The following is a 26,788-nucleotide window of genomic DNA, read 5'->3' as shown; positions in this document are numbered from 1 at the left end:
GTTTTAATAATGGCCATGTACCGAAAATCTGTCGATACTACTGAAAAGAACATTAGTAACTTAGCCAAGTTTGTGAGTATTTCCTAGTAAAATTTCAAAGTTAGTACAGTTTCGCAAAGTTATGAAATTTCGGGCGCTTTTAATGCCCCCCGACATACACACGTTGTAAATTTTCCCGACTTTGTAGAATTGCATATAAACTATTTTGCAAGACATATCTCTTATCAAAACTTTACTAACTATAAGGCGTTCTCTCCAGCTGTGTTTAGCCATTTTCGAAAGTTCAAAACTTGATATTGCACTAGAAGATTATGCATACAAAACGCAAACAGACCATCAGTCATGCAGAAATTGTCTGCATAAGAAATGTTTGGAAATATCTTGTCTATGAAAATTTGTTTGTATATTTTACCTTCTGTTAGCCTTGTGGCCACCGATTCTACACGTTAGGAGATATATATTGGGGGAACGTTGAAAATCTGCGGTTTTTCCACAGAATTACTGCTATAACCCAAAAGAAATGTAAAGACCAAACTTTTATGATGCAAGAACGAATTAAAATGCAAATTACAAGACTGAGAAGATTTTTAACCGATGACCTCATTCGTTATGGCGCAATGCTCGGTTGTCGCCCTGACAGTCGCCGAGCCCTTGCCCCGTGTCGGAGTTCCGAGGATTTCTCCATCGATTTATCCCTTCGAACAGAAAGAGCGCTCTAGGCATGTGGCAGCAAAGAAGAGAGAGCCTGGGAACGAATTTGCAATCCGCCATCTTGGTTTTGAAAGTGTTATATAGTTAGCAAAGTTTACGGCAAAGTACGTTTGATTCATAGTTGTTAAAGATGTCTTTGAGTGGTTGTATTTTATCCGATAAATCTGAGCTTGCTAACAAACCCATCCGATCCACAAAATACAAAACTGATGTGGAAATTGAGATAAGCTCAAGATCGAAAAAGTGAGTCACAGCTGTTGAGACCGAACCAGATTGGAAGGAAACTAACAGCAGTTTCTTGGCAAGATCAAAAAGGTGAGCTGTCTGAAATCTTTAGTTTGCTTAAATTTTCATGTATACCTTGGTATCATAGTTTATTTTCTAGCGTGAAATTATGATAACGAAAGCCCAAAAAAGGAAATGGCAGCGATATATCTTCCAATTCTTCCAACATTAGGTTTAAAGAATATTCTACTTGTAATAAGTACCTTTCGGTATTTTTACGCTACGTTTATGACTTTACTTTATTGCCAATGATGTGGAAATAAATCCTGGGACTTTCTGTCGCTAAATGCAGGTCTTTTAATTGCCTTTTGATATATGAGCTTTTATACATTTCATTGATAAGATATCCATGGTAATTTGCTGGAAATGGAACTCCTATAATGTTAATATCTTTATAACAAATAAAGAGTAAATGATGCAATATCTGGGAATACATGTAAAGTGTGGTTCAATTTACTGCAAGGGTGAGGTGGTGCATGTGCTATATTTAACAATGGGGTAATTATTATTTTTATAATAATAATGTTATAGTTATATTAAAAAGAAAAAGAATAATATTAATAAAGTATAATTGTGATTTTCATTTATACCCTCTGTTATTCTCTTTGTAGGACACTGAAATGGTTAAACGTATTGGCCTTACTTCATATATTCAGCATCACAAATCTCATCAGTGTAAACAAGTAACTTTGACTATATTCAGACAGGAAATGGTTTCACAAGAGACTATATAATGACCACAGTAGTAGGAATCATTTTAGATTTGTACCATTGCACTCAACAATGTACCGGTAAATATATAGTCTACACAAAACATGTAGAGACTGAATGAAACAATCCTAAATCCGTGATTATTGTATTTTAAAACCCAAAAATATAAGAACCCGTCTTAAGCCAAGTGAGATTAAGCAGGTTCTTACAGTTAAATTATGAACTCTTGTTACAGAGACAACATTGCATATACATTCTGAAATCAGTTATGTTAGGCTTATCATGATACAGTTGTGAGTAAATACTGTATATTTGAAGACCAAACCCAAGTCTATTTATTTTTCTGGTAATCAACAACTATAATATCTCCTTCATAGTTATTAAGAACCTAATAAGAACCTACTTACCCTAAATTGCCAATAACTATTGTAGGTATCGCAAAATATACAAGAAACTATTTTGCCAGACTTCAAAAAATGTAGGTTCTTACATGCAGGCAACATTGTCATCAAAGAATTGTGAATCAGTGAATTGATAATTATTATTTAGAAAATGTGTCTGAATATGGAACTGAATAACTGAAAATTATTATATAAAACACTCTCTAAGACAAGCTTTGATCACCTTCCCATTTAATGCTGCGCTAGAATATCTTGAATTATTGACATGATAGGAGTGCCAAAGACAATAGCCAGAAAAAATGGACTTATAATTTACCTTTCAATTTCCTAATTTTCTAGAACTGGTTAGTAAGCTGTGCAGTTTAAAACCCTACACGAACTAAAGATGTAACATCAGCAATCAACTCTAGAATACAAAAGTTGGCCATCGTTTGCATTCTTCAAAATTACCAAAACTTGGTTATTTCATGTTGTTGTTTTGTAGAGGATGGCTACAAAATTTACAAAGGTTTATAACGCACGTGCAGCTATTGTTTTGCTCATTTAGACCTTTTGTTTGGTGGTGTTCTCATTGCGTGCGTAAATAAAGAGACTGTGAACAGTCTATGCTGTTGCCGTCATGCCTTGCTTAAGCTCCCTGCTACCTAGAAATGGAAGCTGTGACATTTAATGCCTTAAATGACTGTGTTTTTTGTTCTGGTCACGTGATTTCCAAATTTAGTTGTGACTTTAAAGTTGTGAATGGGTCCGCAATGCAGTAAATATAGCAACATGGATGATAATTAAGAAAAAAAACAGGAAAGGCAAGAATTTTTACTTTATTGAATGGATCAATAGATCACAGCCAAAAAAGGCACCAACAGGGAAGATTTTTCTTTCTCCCACCACTCAGTGCTCTCACACCCATTTCTTCACCATGGTTCTCTCCTGCTAATTCTTCTCACTCCACCCAATTTACCTTATACTGTACATTTGTTAGACAAGTTTGTTTTGCAATGTCCAGGATAGCCAAGGCATTGTTAAACGTCATCACTTCTGCATGCATTGTGTGTCATTTTGATGCCTCCCTCACTTTTGTAAACCCAGCAGTGGACTAGCGTCTAATTGAAGGGTAGTAGAAATAAACACGTATATTAAATAAAGTATGCATGTATTCCTAGTCAGTCTTTATGCTGTGGAAACCAGACCTCGAAAAAAGTGCCATCCAGAACAAGTAGATTTTCTTGCAAGGCAAGTACGTTTTCATTCTCACTTGCCTAATAGGGGCCTGAGGCAAGTCACTTGTCAAATAACTTAAAAAAAAAAAAAATTGCCCAGGGCTGACAGAATTTGAGAGCTACTTTTCTGAAGGCCAAGGTGGATTTTCACGGGGGGGTTTTTTTAGCACTGGAAACCCTAGGGTGGTATGGAACACTTGAAACCAATGCAGACTTTACCTCTCACTTTTGTAATTAAAAGTCCTTCCACATCATTTCCTGTACACCATATACCACATCTAGAGTCAATAAATTAAATTGAACCATGCATAACATGTGCTGAAAAATATTCAATTTGGATCACAGTATCAGGGCTCTAAAAAAGTGCCATCCAGTCATCTGGGACAAATAGATTCTCCTTCCGGGCAAGTACAATGTACCTAAGTCATCAGCAAGTTATCTGTCAACTAAGTCATTAAAAGAGCAAATTAAGACTTTCCCAGGGCAAGCAAAATTTTAGAGCTACTAGTCCCAAGGGCATGCTGGAATCATGCTGGAATTCAAATTTTTTGAGTTCCTGAGGATTTAATTTTTCTTACACTATTAATATTGATATTAATAATGTCATCTTTCATTGACAGGACTGTATTCTCATTATCAACCTGGTTGTTTCAAGATTACCCCATATTGACCTTAAAGTCTAAGGATAAAGAGGTGGGAAATACTGGTAGGTAAGTGCTATTGTCATTAGACAATGATTTAACCTCAAGCCTATAACAATATTTTAAAACCATGAAAACATTCTCTGGTTGGAAATTTAGGTTAAAATGAGTTTTCAACTGCCAACCCACAGCCCTTAAGTTAACAAATGATCAAAAAGACATAAATTATTGAATATATACAGCAAAAAGTGTGAGGGGGTGAGGGCCCATAGACTGGAATTCCAAAGACGTGGGAGGGTTCATTGGCCTGGAATTCCAGGCATGAGGGTTTTTCAGGTCTGGACTTCCAGATCACAAATTGAGCCCAAACTTACACTTGATTATTTAGAAGAAACGAGGCAAACAACAATAACAACACTTTATTTCTCAAATAGAAAAAAAAAATCAGATTGGTTATGGATGGTGTAATGTTTTAGACTGTTGTATTTGATATAAAGTAATTTTACGTTATGTAATTTTACAATAAAAGAAAATAAAGATTGTTGTTGTTGTTGTTGTTATTGTTGTTGACAAGAACATTAGTACAACTAACTAAACAAAATAGGGTGTGCTTTTAAAGAAAACAAGAAATTGAGAAAAAAATATCAGCAGCTTGCAACTGAGATTAGTATGAAATTTAGAACAACTTAAAGATAAACTTAAATTACACAGTCAGAGTGTATTACTGTGCTTCCAGTTAATGCATGTCTCAGTGTAATTCATACATGCAAGTGACCATGACACAGTAATATTATTTGTGGGGATACTTACTACATACAAAGATCTTTTCCCTGGTAGACCATTTTCGTTTTCTCAGCATTGAATTGAAACTAGCTTGTAACGGAGGTTCATTCAGGGTGAATATCATTACAAAGGATAATGTCATTTGCATTTGAAAAGGCTCTCTGCATTAGCCTCAGTTGCAAGCTTGTTTCAGACCAATAACGAGAATATGAAAATGGAACAGGCATGTGGAAAAAGAAGATCTGAGCAAGGGCTCTTGGAATCTGAAAGTAACTAAGGATTGCCACACATTTTTCAGAGATGATAATATTACACTCTTGAATCGCACTAAACTTGATTTGGTCACAGTAGGAAAATTTTGCTTTTATTTCAGTCACACTCACAGTGGCATAGTTGACTTCATCAATTTTAATCCTAGTGCATGCGTGGCGTGTAATCCATGCCTTGCGTGACATAAAGAAGGCAGAGCAAACAAAAAAATGCTCATGATTTTTTGATACTTAACAGCAGATCAATTTAAAAGAAATAATTTTTTTATTGAAGCTTTCGGTGATCTCATTGTTGAAGATAGGAAATTTGGTTATAATTTTCCTGGGAGCAAGTTTGATGAATTATTTTCTTCAAATAGCATTTTAACTCATATTTTCATCACTTTGTCCTTTGCAGATACTTTTCACAATGGATACTGGTTTGTTCAAACAAGCACTCACTTCACAAACCGTCTTTGGAGCTGTTCAGTTCGTTGTGGTTTTCCTCGGCTTTGGTGGAGTATTGGTTGGTTTACAATCCTATCATGCCAATGATAGAAAGAATTTCAGCTGTCCTTCTAAGCCAGGCTCTAAGCCCGATGATTTCAACTGCTACGACGAGTACACCTCTACCATGAGCCCTTGGCTAATACCTCGGAATGTTGTTGCGATTATCTATGGTGTTTTATGTCTTTCGTGGATTTGCTTCTCTCTCTACACTAATGTGACAATACGACAGATCAAAAGAGATCAAGAAGCCCAGCCAAACCACAGACAAGCTCAGTGGGGAAAGTTGCACTGTATGTACAATATTCATGTGGTGTTCCGACTTGTGTTCCTCGGTGGGATGATCGCGGTCTTTTGCAGTTCTCAGACCCTTGATCTGCCTTCAGAGTTTGAATGCAACCCACACACCTCTCAGACAAACAAGAACTCAATTTCAGTCAACCAGACGGAAAGTGCAATGCAATGCAAGGATCCTTATTACAAGGAGAAATCAATTCTCAACATTGCTATCCTTGTCATTGAAGCTTTAGTTATGATACTTGGTATATCTGAGCTTCTTCAATTGACATTAACGAGGAAGCCATTTCAGGAAATGTTACTTGGAAATGTCCTTGAAGTGACCAGCAACCTTGACATGGAAAACTTGTCGGCTACAGGAAACAATTCATCAGGTGAGACTAAGAATATTGAAAATTAGTAGAATTCTGCTAGTCTACCAATGTAAATGCTGCAATCTGATTGGTTGAGCTACTCGTACACTATCAGCCATTAGACTGCAGTGGCTGTTGGTTGTCTACGAAATGCAACGTTTTTTTTCCGAAGATTTAACGAAAGTTTAGATGTGAGTGGATAATTAAATCGCTGAGAAGACTAAAAGAAGAACATTGGCGGTTTCTTGAATTCTGCTAAAACAATTTATTAGATTATGAGCTCAAGATTTCTATATATAGGTTATTGACCAAGTGTGAGGTCAAGATGATGGCTGGATATTGGCCAAGTTCTTTTTTTGCATGTTTTATGGACTGAGTTGGAGTCGAGGTCCATAAACATACAAAAAAAGAACGAGGCTAATATCCAGTCATCTTGACCGAAAAAGCTTGGTCAATAAAGGATTTATTATATGGCTTTCCAGGGCTCGAAATTGCGACTCACTGGTCGCCAATGCGACCAAAAATTGAGCACTGGCGACTCGCGTTTTGTCCGATAACTAAAGAAAACCACGGCACAGCTTTGTTCTTAAATCTTTATATGAGGAAATCAATCGGATATTGTAGCTAGTATACAACTCGCCTTTCCGTCTCCAGTAAAATAATGTCTCAATATTACAAGATAATCGAAAAAATTGAATGTATTTCGACACGTTGATACTGCGTTCACGGCGCGCCATATTGTTCCAGCGGCTTCTTCCGAAACTGTGATCGCAGTGTGCACTTTAACAACATGTGCATTTCACTTGCCGCGAAACTGTCCGGGCGGCAGATACCAATCAGTTGAAGGAATTTACGTGAGTTTTTGCGTGCGGGGAATGAAGACTCAAGCATAGCGTTGTTTGTCGGCAGCGAAAGGCAGCGAGGAAAGCAATTCAAAAATAAAGAACGGCATTTCGAAGAAGTAGCAAAGGGAAAATACGCAAGGACGCGTGTTTGTCTGACAATGAAAACCACGGACTTAAAACGTTTTATGCTTCGCTTGATTTAAAATGACTATGGAGACAACCATCACCTTCGGACCAGAGACACATCACCTGAGAACAACAGTAGCTTTATAACTAAGTGTTACTCGTGTTGTTTTTAATTGCTTTCGCTCTTCAATTGTGACTTTTCTTGCATGCAAAGTAACGTATAAAATCCTGTTCTTGTGTAAGCTATAATTATATAAAATAAGTTGGCGACCAAAATTTATGATCTGGCGACCAAAATTTTTCCGTTAGTCGCCAGCTGGCTCCTGAACGAAAAAGTTAATTTCGAGCCCTGCTTTCGGGGAAATTTTTCTTGTGGGACACAGACGGTAGTCCCGAGCGGGCAAGATAGCTCCATCTTGCCCGCTCGGGTAGCCAATCACAGCGCAGGATTTGATTCATCTTGCCTGCTCACGGAGCTGGCCATATAATAAGGGGTGTTATAGTTCACCACTAAATTTTCTCTGATTCTTATTGGTTTAAATTGATCAGGTGACGCGATAGTGTTCATCCGCGGAGAGACACTATCAGTCCTTATAGTTCACCACTAAATTTTCTCCGATTCTTATTGGTTTAAATTGATCACATGACGCGATAGTGTTCATCCGTGGAGAGACACTATCAGCCCATAGAGCCCGTCCAGGGAAAATACCCGGATGGATAGTACTCGTCTGTGTAAATGTTTCTGTAAAGAAGCGGTCTTACAGAAAGTAAACAATTGAAATGTATTTAGTGGGTTTTTGTCTGTTTTCTTTTTCAAATTGTTCATTTGGCTTTAACGACCTTTCACGGCTTTCATCTAAAAAAATCGAAAATAATTCACCATGAATTTTGAACTGGCACACGGAAGAAAATTTAGTGGTGACAGGAGCCATAATTGGGGACGGAGACCGTAAGCGCGCGCCATTTCTAGTATTGAGACTGTCCCAGGGGCGGGGGAGAACACTCTGCGACGCCTGGCACTTTTTGTGTATCTGAATCATCCAACAAAAAATGACGTCACATCCGGTAAAAAAGAGCGCTGAGCGGCAAAATCAAATTTGAACATGGCATAATCGTTCTCTCAGTAAGTAAAATGGTAATATTTTGCAATCGGCCAGATATTTTTAACGTTTCATTTGGCCAGGATAAACAAAATTTTGTCTTCTTCCTCGTCATATCAGTTTGTTTGAAGGACAGGGTAATTATTTATTCAAAAACACGCTGTTTTGAAGGCGTGTTTTTTACGAAATGTCGCCATTTCTTCCTCGCTGAATTCCACAGGAGTCATCGTTTGTGTGGAAACAATGAATTCTAGGTAAGTTGCACTCAATTCAAATATCCTATTCTCTTAGGTAGGCATTACACTAAGAAAAATGCACAATGACACGTTTCTAGACATGGGGGAACCTTATTAACAGAAGCACCTTTTTTAGAATTTACTGTTGCCAAACACTCGAGAGTACTTGAGTGCTGTTAATCATATCACTGCAAGAATAGACCCACACACATAACGTGCTTTGCAGAACTTTCTTGCCGATCGACACTAACACAAACTCGTGTGTTTGCTCATGACTCAAACTGATGCCATAAAATATGGTACGATTGGTTAAGAACCTTAAACAAGATATGTTTTCCCTAAGCAATCCCTTAATTGATAAACGCTTCGTTACAGGTAGGCCATGAACCCCTTAAAAAAAAGCAAGAGGATTAGTTTTAACGGCGATTAAGTAAGTTGGACATGTCGTGGTTTTTTCTCACTTATAATCAAATTTATTTTTCCATTTCAACAGTGTTTGACGTCAGCAGTGCTAAGTTCCAATCCCCCCCCCCCCCAACTGAGGTCAAGTATGCACCTTTAATTTCTTCAAACCCTCTCATTTGCCCTGTTTGCAGACCAAGTTCTTCATCTATTAATCCCTGTCATATTGGCAACCCATTTTGAAAGGTTACTAAAAAATTGTGCATTATATTTCAGTGTGCTTTCTCTTTGTAATCTTACGTCAAGATATTTCAATCCCTAAGAAAACGAGAGAACACTAGCAATACTGACAATTTTCAGTAATTCATCACTTTCAATATGCCATCTAAACAAATTGTTTGTAAACAGTGGTGAAATTTCATGCCCCTACACCTAGCCATAAAAGGAAGTCTGGGAACAGGCAATAGCAACAGTGAAACTGCCAGGCTGGTGAATTTTACAAGCTAATGAACTCATGTCTAACAATGATGGGTGATGATGAAGCATGGTGCAGTGAAACTGAAGAATCAGACTGTGAGTGACAGTGATAGAGTCAGTGTCGTGAGAGTGATGCTAGTGTCTGTGAACTTGGACCAGATCAGCAAAGAAAAGGTTTTGTACTAGAAATTGACAGAGAGCAACAAGTTTGTGCTAAAAAACTGAAGAAGCTGGCTCAGACTAGTCTTAAAGCCAGCATCTACTTACAGTACTTGTCAAGAGTTCCTGACTTGTGTATGTGGGAAGGCTCTCTGTAATGACCTATATGGGGAGGCTCAGCTCACGATGAGTACCTTTTTCAGGCTTCAGGTATAAACTTAATGATAGGGATTTCACAAGTTGAGGTGTATGAAAGGGTAGGAAAATCTGTCATTTAGGGATTCCATTCTTCTGGTTCTAAAATGTTGTTGAAAAGCTCTCATTTACTCTCCTCAGCCAGAATGAAGAGATTCTATAATATTATTTATTAACTTCTTTCCAAGGGAATAGAAAAGGGATGCAGTATTCTTAAATAGGTTTGTTAAAGGGGTACATTTACCCTTTTGCAATGTAAGGTCGACAAAAGAGTTGCCATTTCTATCAAAATGGTACAAATGTATACAAAAGGGTAAGGGGTAATGGACCTTGAGATAAGGCCTTTCCATTTAAAACTTTGTAGAATACCCCTCGCCCCCCCCCCCCCTCCCAGCTTGTGAAACAAAGATGTTCAAATTATTGTTTTGTGAAAAAAGGCAATTATTAAAAAACAAAACAGTGCCAAGAGATTAAGTGATTGTCAATGCAAGTTTCCATTTGTATTTTGAATTAAAATGGGTATAACATGATCCTCAAGTATACTATGCAGCTTCACAGAGAGGCCCAAACTGATGATGAAAACATATGTTTTAACACTTAAAATTCTATTTTTGCTTCTTCCCTTGTACCTTGTGATCTTTGTAGGGAAATTCTGAAAAGGTCCCCACCCCCCCACCCCCCCCCCCACCCCAAAATTCAAATTTTATATACAAATCACTTTTTTATCTTGAAAATGGTCTCAGAGACAACAAAACATTTTTATGGCTGGCTAAACTACTTATTAGGAAAATAAAAATGTTCAAGGAAAAAATGAACAGGAAGAAACAATAACAAATTAACTTTTTTTTTTCAGAAGAGCTACTACTTGTATATTTTTTTAACTTACATGTAGGTCAACATAATTTGTTTTTGCAATTTACCACAAAAGAAAACACCACAGAAAGGAGAACTATAGTTGTGGCATCTGAGCTACATTTTTAAATGGAAACATTTCCCATAAAAAATTTCCAAATTATATTCTTACCAGTACAACAAAATACCAACTATATTTTACAAAGAAGTATACTTAATTAATAAAATTGATGTAGTGAAATTTTCTATTTAATTTTTGTACACCTGATCTTACAGAGTGCAACCTTTGGTTTAACTGGTTCACTTTACCATTAAGGAATAATTAAATAAATCACACCAGAGTGGCTTTGTATCTTTATTATAATTCTCATTATCAGTAGAGAAATCACACTTGTACACTGGTCCACTGATCAATACTCTTATGTGTATGTTAAACATGGGAAAGCAGGTTGCATCATCTAATCATAACATTGTATGCCTGTGTGGGGTGTATATGCCAGGAGGTAACCACCTAAGAAAAGACAAACATAAATTATGTCATTGTTTCAATGGCTCACCCTAAGTGGGTATTATGCTCATTACCACCTTAATACACAAGATATATTAAAGTATAATTTTTAACTCCGCTTTAAACTTTTCAAACCTACAGTTTGTTTTCACTTTCAGAGAGGTTCTTAAATTCACAAGCACACCACCCACCCCCCTCAGCCCCAATTCCTACTCTCCCATAGCCAGGATCCCATTTCAACCCTCCAATAAATCAGTAATTTTTTTTCTAATTTTGGTCTGACTTAGATTCATCTCCACTCAGTCATGAAAGCAATAGTGGTAGATTTCTGTATATTTGTTGGTCTAGTTCACTATTGTTCTCAGATTCCCACCTCCCTTTTGACAGAATTAAATTCCATTAGAAAATAAACTACAGTAGTTTAATCAAATTAATGCAGAGGCAAACATTGAACCAGAAAATACTATAATTTTGGTATGAATGATACCAAAGTATAACTTACATTATTAATATCACATCTTTTCTATTGTAATTTAAGACAGTGCAGCTACTAATAGATTGACCACAAAAACCTAAAAACATGGCTTTAGAAACACAGGTAAGTGAGAATATTGCCAGTTTTGCTTTTGCCACCAACCACTCTGCTTTAAAACAAAAATACATGGAAGATAATGACACAGCAATAACAAAACCAGCCAACCAACCTCTGGCAATTCAATAAGCACACCAAATTCCCCTGCAAAATTCTCTTCAACACCTTACAGTACATGTAAATGTCAGCAGCATAAATTCGACTCAATGATTTGGCATGCTACTATCATCAAATGTTTACCCCTTGATTCAATATTTTTAGGAGTATCAAATAGAATTCTACTATAGATTACAAATGCTGTTTACCTTAACAAATATTTGCATTAATTCTGGAGATATTTAAGTTTAAAATGTGTGAAATATATGCAAATGAGAGGACTGATGATGTCATACACCAAACCCAATATTACATCAAGTGCAGACCATATATACAGCAGAGATCATTGAAACTTGGTGGCCTTATAGTTCTACGAGCAACACACTAATATGGCTATAAAAATATGTTCCCAATTGGCAACTCAATCTTTTCCAGTCCCCTCTAGCCCAATTTCAATAATGCAATGATTTTCAGTTTGAAAAACATTAATCAAGGCCATGAGGTGACCAGAAAAGCCTAGAATAATGTTAAGCTCATATTATGTAGCACATCTGCAAATTGCATCGTAATAGCGCTGTCCCCAGTGGAGCCCATGGTTCAGTAGTTTACTTGGACAATAAATTTCATAACTTTCCTGGGGGACTGGATGATCTAAATGGTATGTGGGAGACTCCCAGAATATTTGCAAGAATGTATGACTATCTCTTCACAGGTATTCATTAATTAATTAATAAATAAATAAATAAATAAATAAATAGACACTAACACTACTAACATGATTGAGTTTGGAAAATATATATATTATGATATTTTGAAAAATTCCCCTCTCCCATCTAACATGCTGATCTTCTTTAATTTGGTACTTGAAATTGATAACAAGGATGCTACACCTTGGCAACTCGTTGGCCAGGATATATTGCACAGTCTTCACGTCAGATAATGGGTCTGTACATATTATTTATGTATTTATTAAACAGAGATTTCCCCATCCCATCCCTATGGAAATTCCAATTTTTATTAATACTTTTCTTTAAAAAGTTTGGCTTTTGAGACCGTCCCCATCCCTGGAATTTCCAATAATCTCCTTGGGGTGGGTATGGACATTTTCTAGAACCACACAATAAAACAAATAAACAAACTTTAAGATAAAATGTTGAAGTATAAGTCAGTGGGACATATATACATTGATCAACTTATAAAGACATGATTGATCATTGCAACGTATTATACACAACTTAAGCAAAGGTGAAATTATAGCCTGAAAAAAAAATTAGGTGTGAACTGGATTCTAACCCATGACCTCTGTGATAACTTAATTAATTAAAGTTCTATGCTACAGCATACCAAACTGCTAATTTATTATGATGTGACACAGCTAAAGGAGAGTTGTCAAGAAATCAACTTTTTTGTGAATTCTAAGATCAATATGAGTCTTCTAAATTTAAGATTATTATACCTAACAAAAGACATACAGTAGGGCACTGCACTGTGTGCTCTCTCTATGCACTCTTCCAGGCAGGATAGTAATACATATACATGTACTTTTTTTTTTGTTTGGAATATACTGTTACTGCATGGTCATACAAGAGGTACTAGTTGCTGCTGAGTAGTCTTCAAATAAGTGAACTAAGTGTGACAAAATATAATGTATATTAAATCTGCACCAGTTCAGTACAATTTAATACCAAATTTTAATCAGCCGCAAAAAAAATTGTTAGCACCAGATATTACATGTACTTTGTGAAGGCTTCTGAAGGGGTTATACTTTTATAAAGTACCTGGCAGCAAGTACTATTTTGATTTACTAAAGCAAGACTGTAGTAACTGCTAAGAAAATGTGTTTTGCACATCCCAGAAAAATTGGGTGGGGGTCAGTGCAGCCCTCTTCACAAAAGTTAAACTCTTAACCTATTTATGACCATAATCTGTGATTTTCCCCACCTCATTTATGACTGTTGCGACTGCTACAGTTGCCCTAAACATAAGTTTTGAAGGACTTTTGTTGATGGTCTTATCAATAATGATGAAAATTGAGGTAGCTTATTCTAAAAAACATAACAAATTAAAGTCTAGGGGGCAAAAGCCTTACCCTAGAGTATTTATGACGAAAACGGCTGAATAACCATACCCTTTGGGGCTGCACAGCTGTATATAGCACATAGAGGAGAGTCCCCCCCCCCCCCCCCCCCCAACCGCTGGAGCAGGAATCAAGATATTATTGCCTTGATAACATAATAAAGATAAAATCTCAAAATAATCAAGAGTTACATATATGCATGGGACTTCACTAACAAAATGATGCCTGTTGCTTGCTGTAAATTGTATATAAATTACTCCTACAGTGTGCCAGAATTCTGTTAATCTGGTCACCAACAGGTCACAAAAATCTGACTGTATAATTAATAAATAAGAAAATGACCGACTGAGCTTTTGTTTGAGCCAGAATAGAGTGGCCATAATAACTAGGTGGCTGTGTTAACTGGGGTGGCTGTATGGTGAGGTACATTCCACAGTAGTGATAAAGATGACACTCTCAAACACCAGTACTCATAAAGAGTTTGGACAGTATATTTCGCATAATCAGTTGGAAGAGGAAGAGGGAAAATGGAAATAAAATAGAATGGCTCTTGTGTACCAGAGACAACCCTTTCCCCGAGTTACCCTGGCGGAGCTAACTTTTCACTTATTTCTTTGCAAAATTCAACCAACCGTTTACACGAGGGTGACGAACCAGACTTGGGGGTGAGACAATTCAGGTGGGCAAGTTGACTCGCCTTGGCAGCTAAAGTAACCAACAACTTTTCTTTGAGTATACATAAACACTTTGGCTCGCCTAACTGGAACAACTCTCGGCATGGCGAGTGTCACGTAATGCCTAGATTTAAGATTTAAAGCAGCAATTTGTATCAAAGAAGAGAAAATTAACTCAGCAAAACCCACTCTGATCAAATGAGTGAGGGAAACTTAAACAAAGAGGGATAGTTGCACATTTGATTATTCAATAAGAGTTACGAATAATCATGCAGGGTCAACTTTTACTCGTCAACTTTTACAGCGACATGGGCTACATTTTCTCATACAAACACTTGATAAAGTTGCCTCAGGGGGAGGGTTATCCCGGGTACCCGAGACCATACAAATGGGACCTGTGTTGCCTCAAAGAACACCCCCACGATTTTCAAAGGGGAAGGTCCATAAACAGGACCTTAACGTAGGGCAGCTTGAATGGCAGATTCCCTCTGATGGCTTGGATTTGAATAATTGATTTAATTACTTTTAAAGAGGACTAGAACTTAAAAATCTTGCTCGAATTTCGATCCAGCGGGGCATAAGTTTCCATGCCGTGAATCAAGTTTTTACTGGGCGTTTTAAAAGCACTCACCGAAGAGAAAGAGACTGATGACCCCAAACTACCGATACATATGTACTGTATCTTACTGAAAACAACAATCTTCAACGAGAGATGTAGGAATGTGGGATACTGACCTTCAGCATGCGATCCAGCTTGTCTCTTCTACCAATACACGTGAGCCAAGAGCAACAAAAGCTCTGGTGACAGCGACTTTCGCAGCTAAACGGCTTCTGTTAATTATGTTCCCGTAGTACACAGTGCAAACTATGGCCAGTAATACTTCATCCAGGTTGTTGTTAACATTATAGGCTATTGCACTTATTGTTATCACTAAATCACGAACAACGAGAACCAAAAGTCGGAACAACACCAGTTTTGCAAATGTGTAAAACTCGCCCGACGATGACGGAAGGCTCTCCGTTATTTTCCTTCAAAACAATAATAAACTTTTCTCTTTTCCCGAAATTTTTGCTTCAAAAGTCGAAGTAATGTTTCTGCAACATCCTTCCATACTCAATATAAAATGAAACGAAACTGATGGTTTACAAATAGAGGGAAATCATGAGTAATCGAAACGCCATTTTCTCGCTTTGTGAAGCGAGCCGCGAAGCGCAGTTTAAACCGGATGTGACGTCATTTTTTGTTGGATGATGCCTATACGAAAATTTCAGGGGTCTTCTGCCCCGCCCCTGGGCTGTCCCCATGATATGGGACAATTCTATTTTTAGAACAAATTGCGCCATCGCCTGCGACACATGCGCGTACATGCTGCGAGGATTTTTGCGGATGTCGCGCGGGGGAAATGGCGTCCGAAATTCCCGAAATTTTTCATGTTTTTGGCCCACAACTCAACGCGTTTACGTCTGTTGGAATTTTGCTTAAGTAGTTTCGTCGTAAGCTGCTCCAGTTTGAGTGAAGTAAGACCATGTCGAATTTAGGTATGTTCCGCTGTAAGCTTATATATATCGCTGACCAAGTTGTGTTCCGACGGATGCTTCTTTTACATGAGCTGTGCACAACTCCACTTTAAATTTCACATATGTTGAAGGTTAACAGCTTTTCCATTACACAGCAAAAAACTAGCTGGATATATTTAGATATAGCAGAGCTTCAGGACTTCATAGCTTCCTAACTCCTCTTGCCACACGCTTGCGAGGAATTTGTCAGTCTATCGCGACCGAAAAATAAAACAAAATAATTGCTAGTTTGAGTTTCGCTTGAATTGTAAGCAATGCTTGATGTTTCATCAAGGCCCAATAACTTTACGTCCGTAGATACTGCTCAGTTTTATTCGTGAAAAAATCCAGTAAATTCTCTGTTGTCGATGAATGAGAGCGCCCGCCGATGCGTGTTTTGTACAGTCAGTAAACATGACAAATTGTACTTCCGCGGCACTTTCGTGTGAAAGCGTACATCGAACTCAAACAATAACTCTATAGTTTTTAAATATGTTTAAGATTGATAAATGTTTGAGAACATATTAAAAGCTAAGCTGAAAATATGTGAATAAAGCAGAAATAATCAGCAAAGTTACGATGACGCTTTCTTTAATCAACTTGGAATAACGATTTCGATTTTGTTGATCGAGTTATCAAAACTCCTTGTCTATTTTCATTTTCGCAGTGTAAAACTTCACTATGCTTATGTTGAAGAAACACACATGATGTTAGTAGCCTTTTTTGCGTTCGTGAAATTTGTTACAGCATCTCAGCACAAAAGATAACGAAAGAAATCTTTGTCAAGATTTGTTGACAATTGAAAACACCGACTCGGACTTGAAAGTGCGCGAGCTGCACTATGCAAATGACTAATTGTACGCGTTAGACTTTCCTTTCAAAAACTTTTGCAAACTCACCAAACAAGCAGAAACAATAAGAAACCATCAAAACAGGTTTTGGTTATGATTAACCATTGTCTGAGAAACTCACAAATTAACTCGATAGCAGAGTAGAGAGTTTTCTTGCTATATTCTTAAGCATACGCGTAAGCTTACAACTAGCGTGAGCAGATCTTATTATTCATTCCCAGCGCGAGATTGAAGTCTTGTTTTCGACCCTGAAAAATCCACCTTTTCCGTTAGCTCAGAGCATAAAACTACATATAAACGCCCTGGTTCGTATTCCCAGCCTTATTCCCTGCCATCTCTGTGAAAAATACGCAAGAGAATCTCCCAACATTTGATCACGCAACGTGACAACATCCACGCGAGAGCCCCCGACATGTGCGTGAATCCGCGCGGATATATGACGTCAGGATGGCGCAATTTGTTCTAAAAATAGAAAAATTGTCCCATGCATATCATAGCTGCGCGCGAATCCCGAGACTTACGGTCTCCGTCCCCGATTATGGCTCCTGGTGGTGAACAATAAAGACAATAGAGTGTTTATGTCTCGGAACTATCGGTCTGATAGTTGTCCCTTGGAAATTTGATGTTCTTAAAACTAGCATATTTGTTTTAAGAACATCAAATTTCCACGGGGCAACTATCAGCCGATAGTTCCTCGACAGAAATACTCTATTGTTTAAATAGCATCCGAAGAAAATACCCGGGTGGATAGTACTCGTCCGTGAAAATATTTCTTTAAACAAGCGGGCTTATAGAAAATAAACACTTGAATTTGTATTAACAGGGTTTTTGTTTGTTTTCCTTGTCCAATTTTGCATTTGGCTGTCAGGCTTTCATCTAAAAAAGTCAAAAATAATTCAATATAATTTTTGAACTGGCGCACGGAAGAAAATTTAGTGGTTAACAGTAAAGACAATAGAGATTGTTTATGTCTCAGAACTATCGGCTGATAGTTGCACCTTGGAAATTTGATGTTCTTAAAACTAGCATATTTGCCTTCGAAGCTTCACTTCTTGGGCAATATTTGTTTCAAGAACATCAAACGTCCGCGGGGCAACTATCAGCCGATAGTTCCTTCACAGAAACACTCTATTGTTTAAATAGTTTGATGACAGGTGATTTGGCCTTCGGCCTCATCAAATATCACCTCATATAAATCTCGAGCTCATAATCTAATTGCGTTCGACGGAACGCAGTTCTAATCGCGTAATGCAGAAAAATTCGAGATCTGTGAATGTATCTATCTATCTATCTGGGGACACCAATTTGGCCCCCCCAAAAAATTCTTCAGGGGCGAATGACGTCATGCTCATGTTCGTCCATGTGCTTTCTTTCGAGTGTTGCACAATATTGCGGACTTTCGAGTGTCGAGAAAGTTTATTGTAGATTGTAGCGGATACTAGAGTTGTTTATTTAAAGTTCGCAGTCAAGGTTAATGGCATTTAAAAACTCTTAGACATGTCTTCACGAAATGTGTACGACTTTTCGAGGCAGCTTGTTGAAGACTAGCGGATACGTCGTTTATTTAAAGTTCGAAGTCAGTGTTAATGGCATTTAAAAACCTTGCAGACATGTCTTCACGAAATGTGTAAGACTTTTCGTACGAACAGAAAGCTGTAGTTTGGCTGCGTGTTGTGTACGCTCTCCTCTTCGACCGAAACCAGGAAATGAGTTTCACTTTTCTGGCCTAGATTTCTTTGCACAAACTATGTAACGAAAGTGTTTACGTAGGAAAAGAGTTCAACTCCCACAGGGTGGCTTTGGTACATCAACATGTCCTCCGTTTTATTGTATCGGAAGTGAGAATGCCCTGTAGCTGTTACCTTAAAGCCAAGGCGATTCAAAGTCGTGGTCGTAAACAAAATAATTGTCCTAGTTTTGGTACAAAAAGCACGTCGTCTCGCATACCGACGAAACAAACATGGTTGGCGTCGATTTACACGGTCAGCGTGCGCGGACTCAGGTATAAATGGGGACTGCGGACTAAACGCGGTCTCGCGACTGCAGTCCATGTTTTTTACTAACCGGTCGTAACTAATATTACACAATACATGTATCAACGAGAACAAACCATCTCGCATGCACGTGCTTTGTGATCAATTCATTTGTTTTTGCTCCTGCTGAAGGGAGACTAATTTCACGCCTACCTAGCAGCTTAGGCACAAAATGCTGTCCCTGGTTTTTTTTTTTAACACACCAAGCCTGCTTTGCGATCAATTCATTTGTTTTCGTCCCTGCTGAAGGGAGGCCAATTTTACGCCCGCCTAACAGCTCAGGTACAAAATGCTGTTCCTAGAATTTTTGTTTTTTTAACATACCAATTAAGCCTACCAAAACTCGAACGCACTTTTAAATCTACGATTACTACTGGTTGTTAATTAGTGTATACCACACAAACGAGTAGTGCTATCCGCGCATTTGAATATCGATTGGCTAGCTTGGAGGTGAATAGCAAGTACTATTCACCTTGAGCAAACAGAGAAAAACAAAATGGCTTCCCGTTTCGCTTCGGTTACTGAAGAGCTAATTTCTTAAAGAGCACCTAACCCCAAAAATTTTTTTTCGCTAGAACGAATCTACTTATTATTTGAAATAGTTCTGCGAAAAAAATTTTGGATTCCGTTAAATCCCCGATTTTCTGTGCCACGACGAAATCTCGAAAATAGCTCCAAAACACCGCCATTTTGTTTCACGACCGAGTTTAAGGAGAATGGGTCCAGCGGCTCTTGTGACGTCTACCCAGGAAGGTTGGATATCTCATTTCCTCTCATCTCCTTCAGGATAGTGCAATACACATTCGAAAAGTGCGCAGAAACGCCTTCCAGAGGTGCTATCGGCTGTTGCAGCAATATTCCAGATTTAAAGAAAGATATACTGTACAATTTACTGGCGATGATCGGCTAATGGTGCAATAAAGACGCAAACGATGGTTGATTTTGTCGAACCGAAACAAGCGAACTGAATCTGTGAGAACCATTGAAGAACTCTCACTGGAATTTGTTCCGCAGACTTTCGAACGCTGTTTTCATAAATTTTCTGCTTAAAGCTAACCAGCAATTTGTAGAAATACCACCGACAACCTATATCTTCCAATCCCGCAGTATTTATAACATAACCGGCAAAGTTGTGTGATCCGGTCATGATCAAGAAGCGTTATACTGATACGTAAATAGATCACAACTGTACGCCGCTAACCAACACTTATTTCTCTTTCGATTTAGATGAAAGTCGACTTAAAACGTGTGACAATGTGAAATCGGTAATTGTATGAAATGTTTCCTTCCGCATTGCTTCCCGCAGCTTCAAAAATACAGGTCCAAACAATACGATTTTCAATGGATCGAAGCCAATGTTTTGGAGGTCATCAAGTCTCGAAAACTGCAACACGTACGTCGCTCTTATAAACATGAAGCATTCAACTGAAAGTAAAACACAAACTTAACAGAACCTTGACAAAATACATTCTCGGTAAGGACAAATGTAAACGGGCTATAAACACGCGTGGGAATCTTATGTTTAGTTGACGAAATTACCATCCAAAGCAGTCCTTGAGTTTTCTTTCCTGCTGTTCGTTTGCCTGTTCCTCCACTTCGTATCTAGCTTTCCATTCCTAATATACAAGCAGCTCGTCCGCAAAAGACGTCTTCCCCGTCGTCGCTTGAAATATTGCAAATTGCTCTCAAAGCTCTAAGCAGTGAGTTCACAGTTGTCGAACGTGCTCGATCGAAGTTTATTTCGGAGTCTTCCGAATCGAAACTTAACTCTGACTCCAGTGACGAAAAAGAAATGATTCTGAGACAAAACTTGGACGTTTTAGTCCCAAAATACATCGGAACGATTAGTTTTGCATTCTATTTTCTCGAGCAAATACAGTGAGTTGACTGAGGCGCTATTGTGTTTGGTTCCTGGGTAGACGTCATCAGGTACCGCCGCCCCAGACTCCCTAAAACGCGGTCGTGAAACACTTAATCGCGACTTTGAAAGGGCATAGAAAATCGAGGATTCAACCAAATTCAAAAATTTCTTCGCCCAAATGCTTCAAATAAAGTCTAGATTTGTTTTAGCGAAAAAAAAATTTGGGGGTTAGGTGCACTTTAACGATAAACGAGTCTGATTATTCAACTTGTGAGGTATATACTAAAACAATTATTCATCTCAGTGTCGATGAAAGTGGTGGATATTTACCTCGCCTATTTGCGGCTCGGTCAATATCCGCCACAAGTCACCTCCACCTCGATGAATAATTGTTAACTACCATTGATTTGTGGGTATAGGAAAACACGCCCATGTTCATGATTTGTCTTTTAATCGAACGAAAACAACGTGAACTTCGATCAATCAGCAGTGCACTGTCAATTCCCAAAACACCTTCCGGCATTGCTGGGTGCACTTTCACGCCTTTTTAGGACAGTATTTCTTAAAACAGCTGTGTTCCTGGTAACACACCAACGAGGAAACCTGTGGCTACACAATTGCATGTGAAGCTTCCTGTTTGAATGATTTGTTATTATGTTATTTCTTTCTTTTTTCAGCTGTGAGTTCCTACACAACAGCTTTGAAAGCATCGATTACAAACCAAACAGAATTCCAGCCCAAACTCATGGCCTCTGCAACTATTTCTAATGTCAAAACTGAGGACATATTCACGAATGTTCTTATACAACATGGTAGAAAGACCCTCAATAAGGAAGTCATGGGATCAACAAGAAGTGACCAGCTGCATTATTTTGGGCAAGTGAGTGGTACTCGAATAGAATACTGTGAAGAAATATTCATTAGCGTTACCAATGATGAACGAAGCCCTAAACGTATTCTTCTTACTGGGAAAGCAGGGATTGGAAAGACTCTGTTTTGTCAAAAGCTCGTGAGAGATTGGGCTGACGATAAGCTATTTCAGTCACAATCCTATTTTAAATTTGTGTACTTGTTGACATTCCGTCAACTGAATCTCCTTGAAAATGACCAGTTGTCTTTGCAAGAGCTCTTAAACTGCTCTACAGTATTGGATGATAGCTCAAACATTGATGACCCGTTGTTTGAATACATTGTGAATCACCCTGAAGAAGTTTTAATCATTATTGATGGGTACGACGAGTATTCGCAACAAGATTACATCACTGGTGAATTGGAAAAACGGTACAAAAGTACTGCTAAAGAGAAAATGCCTGTCGCCGCACTGTGTACCAAACTCATCAAAACAAAACTGTTAAGAGACTCTGTTGTTATGATCACATCAAGGCCTGATGAATCTGATAAGATGGGAGGAATTCCCTTTGACCGGTACGTGGAAATTGCAGGGTTTTCTCCAGGACAGGTTCAAAAGTTCATTAAAAATTATTTCAGACAAAACAACACCATGAAGAACGCCGTTCTCAATCATGTCATGAAGAATGAGAATCTTGTTAGCTTCGCTCACATCCCTATGCTGTGCTTTCTGATGTGTTTCTGTATGGAATATGCTCTTCAAACATCAAACAGCACTGATGATCTCCCTGTTTCAACAACTGACATTTATTCTGAAGCTGTGAACATTTTTGAACTAAAGCATAATGCCGCGTCAGAGTATAGGACGAAAATAATTCCTGAGAAATTCAATGCTTCACATCTAGTGGAAAGTACGTTGGATAAATTATCAGATTTAGCAGCTAAACTGCTTTTGCAGAGAAAGCCAATTTTTGAAGAAAGAGAGATGGAAGGAAAGTTTAGTGTCGAAGAAATCGAAAACTTGAAAGAAAGCGGTCTTCTCCACTGTGGTCCGCCTTTCAGGAAATCTTTGCTTGAAACCACGAAATACTTAGGTTTTACTCATTTGACAATTCATGAGTATTTGGCTGCTCGCTGGTTTGTAATGTCAAATGTAATTCCAAAACATGTCTCCCAAATGGTTCTGCAGTTCATGGCTGGTATTTTGTCGAAGAAAAAGAATGGTGAACTAATGGAAAAATTGCTAGAAAGTATTTCATCTTCTTCCAGCAGAGAACACCTTCAGCTGAGAGCAAAGTGCCTCAGGGAATATCAAGACAAAGAATTTGCTAAAAATGTCATTAAGAATCATCCCCATCACTACTCTGACCACGGTAAATTGGTACTTTTTCATTTAAATGATGTGGACTGTATCGCAATATCATTTTTGCTAGATGTCTTTAGTGCATTGAATGAAGAGGAAGCTACTACAGCACAACATCAAAGATCTGAACAGTCCTTTACTGTTAACAAGATGGAGATATCAGGCTCATCTCCAACACTGTCTGGAATAAAACGTCTCTGTGAATCACTAGAGAAAGAATACTGTCCCATTACCGAACTAAATTTTGGCAGAGTTCCATTGACTGACGAATATGTTGATCGCATTAGAGGATTAGTATGTACTAAATTGACACGACTAAGTATGATGGGTACTCAGATCACCGATACCGGTGTTACCAGTCTGTGTAACGCTTTAAAGCATCCAAGCTGTAAAGTAACCACACTAGCTCTAAATGATGATCAAATCACCGATGCCGGTGTTACCAGTCTGTGTGACGCCTTAAGGCATCCAAGCTGTAAAGTGACCACACTATCTCTGAATAGTAATCAGATCACCGATACCGGTGTTACCAGTCTGTGTGACGCCTTAACGCATCCAAGCTGTAAAGTAACCACACTATGTCTGAGTCGTAATCAGATCATCGATACCGGTCTGACCAGTCTGTGTGACGCTTTAAAGCATCCAAGCTGTAAAGTAACCACACTGTCTCTGAGTCGTTATCAGATCACCGATACCGGTCTGACCAGTCTGTGTGACGCTTTAAAGCATCCAAGCTGTAAAGTAACCACACTATTACTGAGTCGTAATGGGATCACCGATACCGGTGTTACGAGTCTGTGTGCCGCCTTCAAGCAGTCCAGCTGTAAATTATCCACGCTACATCTGACTGATAATCGGATCACTGATACCGGTGTTACCAGTCTTTGGGATGCCTTGACGCATCGAAGCTGTAAAGTAACCACACTATATCTGATGGCTAATCACATCACCAATACCGGTGTTACCAGTCTGTGTGAAGCAGTACAGAACGACAACTGTAAACTAGTCGTACTAGACCTGAGGTGGAATCGTGGTATAAGTCGGGAAAGTGCGCAATCTCTCAGAAATCTTGTTAAACAGCACAGACCAGGTTTTAAACTTGAAATATAAACAGCTACAACAAAGCATAAGGATTATCAATATCTAGAATTCTCATGTACACAATGTCAATTTTCTGAGTTAAGGAATATTATAGCTGGTTTTCACATGACGTCACTAAAATTCGAACTACAAAACTATTGATCTTCCTGAGATTTTACTTTAATGATGTATAAGAGCAGCTGAAAACTAATATTCATACAAATTTTCGCTCCGAATGGGTTCTTGGTTTTGTGATACACTACACTTGAATTTCTAAGCTTTTGCGTGACGCGGCATTTACATGACGGCCTGGAGAGCTGTCATGATGGTTAAAAAAGTGACTTATTTCGGGGAACTTGGCTATCTGAACAGTTCATGTCTTAGAGAAAGTATTATTTTAACGTTTTAGAGTTCCTCGAGGGATAAATGCACGCTTTTGTAGCAAAACTCAGTGACAGATGTTTCTTTTGGTTTCCGGCCGCCATGTTGGTGCCTATACGGATGGACACCAGCATGGCGTCTCCATACAAATCTCTATAAATTTGGGGAAAAAATTTCTTCGCATATCTCGCATAAGAAAAATTGCTGTGACCAGAATTTTGACGAGAGTCTTTGCATATTTACCTTCTTTCATTTCCCAGATTCTGGACTTTATCTATTGACCGGTTTTGATTTTTATTTTGATCTATTTTGAATTGCGTGACACTGAAAACCAGCAACTATTTTTTTGATAAAATTCTAAAGCTGTGTAAATAGAATAGAGTGATATGAAGTTTGTAAATAAGAGAACTCGTTGTAATTCCTGAAGTGGTGAGCAAGAAAAGGGCAACATTTTTGTTAGCTTTTGCAAAGAAACGTTTAGATTGTGTAGAGACTGGCATTGTTTCCTTTGCCGTTTATCCGAGGGGAGGAGATGCTTGTGTATTTAAGGATTCTACGAGGACGCGAAGATGTTACACGTTCTTTCCCGTCACTCGTGAATTGCGAGTCATACTCGACACGCGCGTGGTTGTCCGCGAAATTAAACGTTGGCTGCGTGTAGGGGTGTTTCCCGCCAAAAGGTCGACTTGTTTCTGGTTATTTGCGGCACGCGTTTAAAACGAACTCCAAGAGATACCATGTTATGTAGCAACTGAGAAAATGTCAAATTAACCCCAGGGAAACCCCAGGAAGGTATAATGAGCGCCCCTTGGTAGCAGTGCTTAACAGTCGCTCCATTTTCCCCTTTTCCCAGACGGTCGGTAAAAGAAGGCTTAAGTTTTAAAGTTACCTTGTATTGTGGTTTGTTGTTGTATGTTTTGTTGCGGTTACCCGGGGGGTGGTGGACTCCCACATTAAAAGGACGTGGGTTCTTGGCGGAAATTTTTAAAAGAGCTCCTAAGATGTACCAAGATCCAGTTTTGTGGGGGAGGCTTCAATTTTTTCCACCCCTAAGAGGTACCTATCCTCAAACAATGCATTATCTTCTTTCTTTCTTTTTTTTTTTTTTTGGCTCAGTACTCTAGAATGTACTCGAAATGCTCCCGCTTTTTTACCCCTGAAAGGTACCACGAGTAGCCCCGTAGTTTTTTTTAAGAGAACTCCCTCTTCCCGCCCTCCCTTGGGCGCTTACTTAGAAACGTTGTGCACAGTTACAGCTTGCCGAATATCACGGCAAAGTTAATAGTTTCTAAAGAAAGTGTTTCCTTGCGTCGACCGGAGGGCAAATGAAACACTGAGCTATCTCTTCGCAATTTATCAACTTGAAATTAGCCGCCGTAACGAGTTTCTGAAGCTGAAGTTTCGATCGTTAGCTTCTTAGTAACGATTACGATTTACTGGCAGCCACTTGAACAAAACAGTTGCCATTCTCGGTCGATCCCAGAGACTGCTGGCCTTTACTATGCATGACTAAAGAGATCGAACCTTCCAAGCTCTCGGTAAGTAGGGCTAGCAGAACAAAAAGAGCAGGAGCAGAGATATCACGAGGGGGGTCCTGTTTTCCGCCTCGCTCGCCACGTTCGTTTTTTCCCCGTTCTTTCAGTGGCATGCCTGTGAACTAGCTAGGTGTAGCTAAGCGCATTGACCACTATAAACAGCAACAACAACAACAAACAACATTTTTTTTCACCCTCCGCCCTTAACCAAGAACCTAGAAGAGGTCTAGATCAGGTTTAAGTGATCTATCTTCATCGTCAGTCATATATACTCAAAAGAGTGTACTTTTAGGGTCAGGAAGGCGCGGAGGCTAGGCAAGATGATGTCGGGTGTTTCGTCAATAAACAAAGAAAGAAATACCTGCACGAGAGCCGGCTTTGTTCAAATTAGAATGTAGCCTCCTAAACAGACGTTTTCATGGTTCGTTACGCATTTACGGAAGAAAGATTGCGTGACGATCGTCTAAGTGGTAGACTAGCTAGAATGCAGCTTGTTTGATGCGATAATTTCAGGTAAACGGACTGTTTTGAGCAGGCTAAACTAAAACGTATTGACCAAACTTATCGCAGGACATATTATTTTTTCATTAATTTAAAAATTAGTGCGCACGGCATGCAACAACCATAGGCTGAAGTAAAAGATGTGCGTTTCAATTAGGGGAAATAAGACGAGTTAACCCTATTCAAACTAGCAAGAGCGCGATCCGACGCACAGACTTCAACCGTTTTTTTTTTTTAAGTAGCACTTTAGAGAAACCTGCTAAGCTTTCTGACTGTCTGACATT

General features: G+C 38.6%; 1 protein-coding gene across 1 annotated transcript; it reads left to right on the top strand.

Annotated features, from left to right (window-relative positions):
* Positions 1 to 453: 453 nt before the first annotated feature.
* On the top strand, positions 454 to 24,956 carry LOC145493906 (uncharacterized). Its single transcript, XM_081473389.1, has 5 exons — positions 454 to 1,026; positions 1,608 to 4,035; positions 5,416 to 6,175; positions 21,473 to 24,205; positions 24,804 to 24,956. The coding sequence occupies exons 3-4, from the start codon at positions 5,428 to 5,430 to the stop codon at positions 24,115 to 24,117; spliced, it is 3,393 nt and encodes a 1,130-aa protein (XP_081329515.1). The 5' UTR covers positions 454 to 1,026; positions 1,608 to 4,035; positions 5,416 to 5,427; the 3' UTR covers positions 24,118 to 24,205; positions 24,804 to 24,956.
* Positions 24,957 to 26,788: the final 1,832 nt, after the last annotated feature.

This window comes from Orbicella franksi, chromosome 7 (genome assembly GCF_964199315.1).
Source record: "Orbicella franksi chromosome 7, jaOrbFran1.1, whole genome shotgun sequence".
In the NCBI taxonomy this organism is placed as follows: Eukaryota; Metazoa; Cnidaria; class Anthozoa; order Scleractinia; family Merulinidae; genus Orbicella; species Orbicella franksi.
This window is presented reverse-complemented; position numbering and strand designations above follow the sequence as displayed.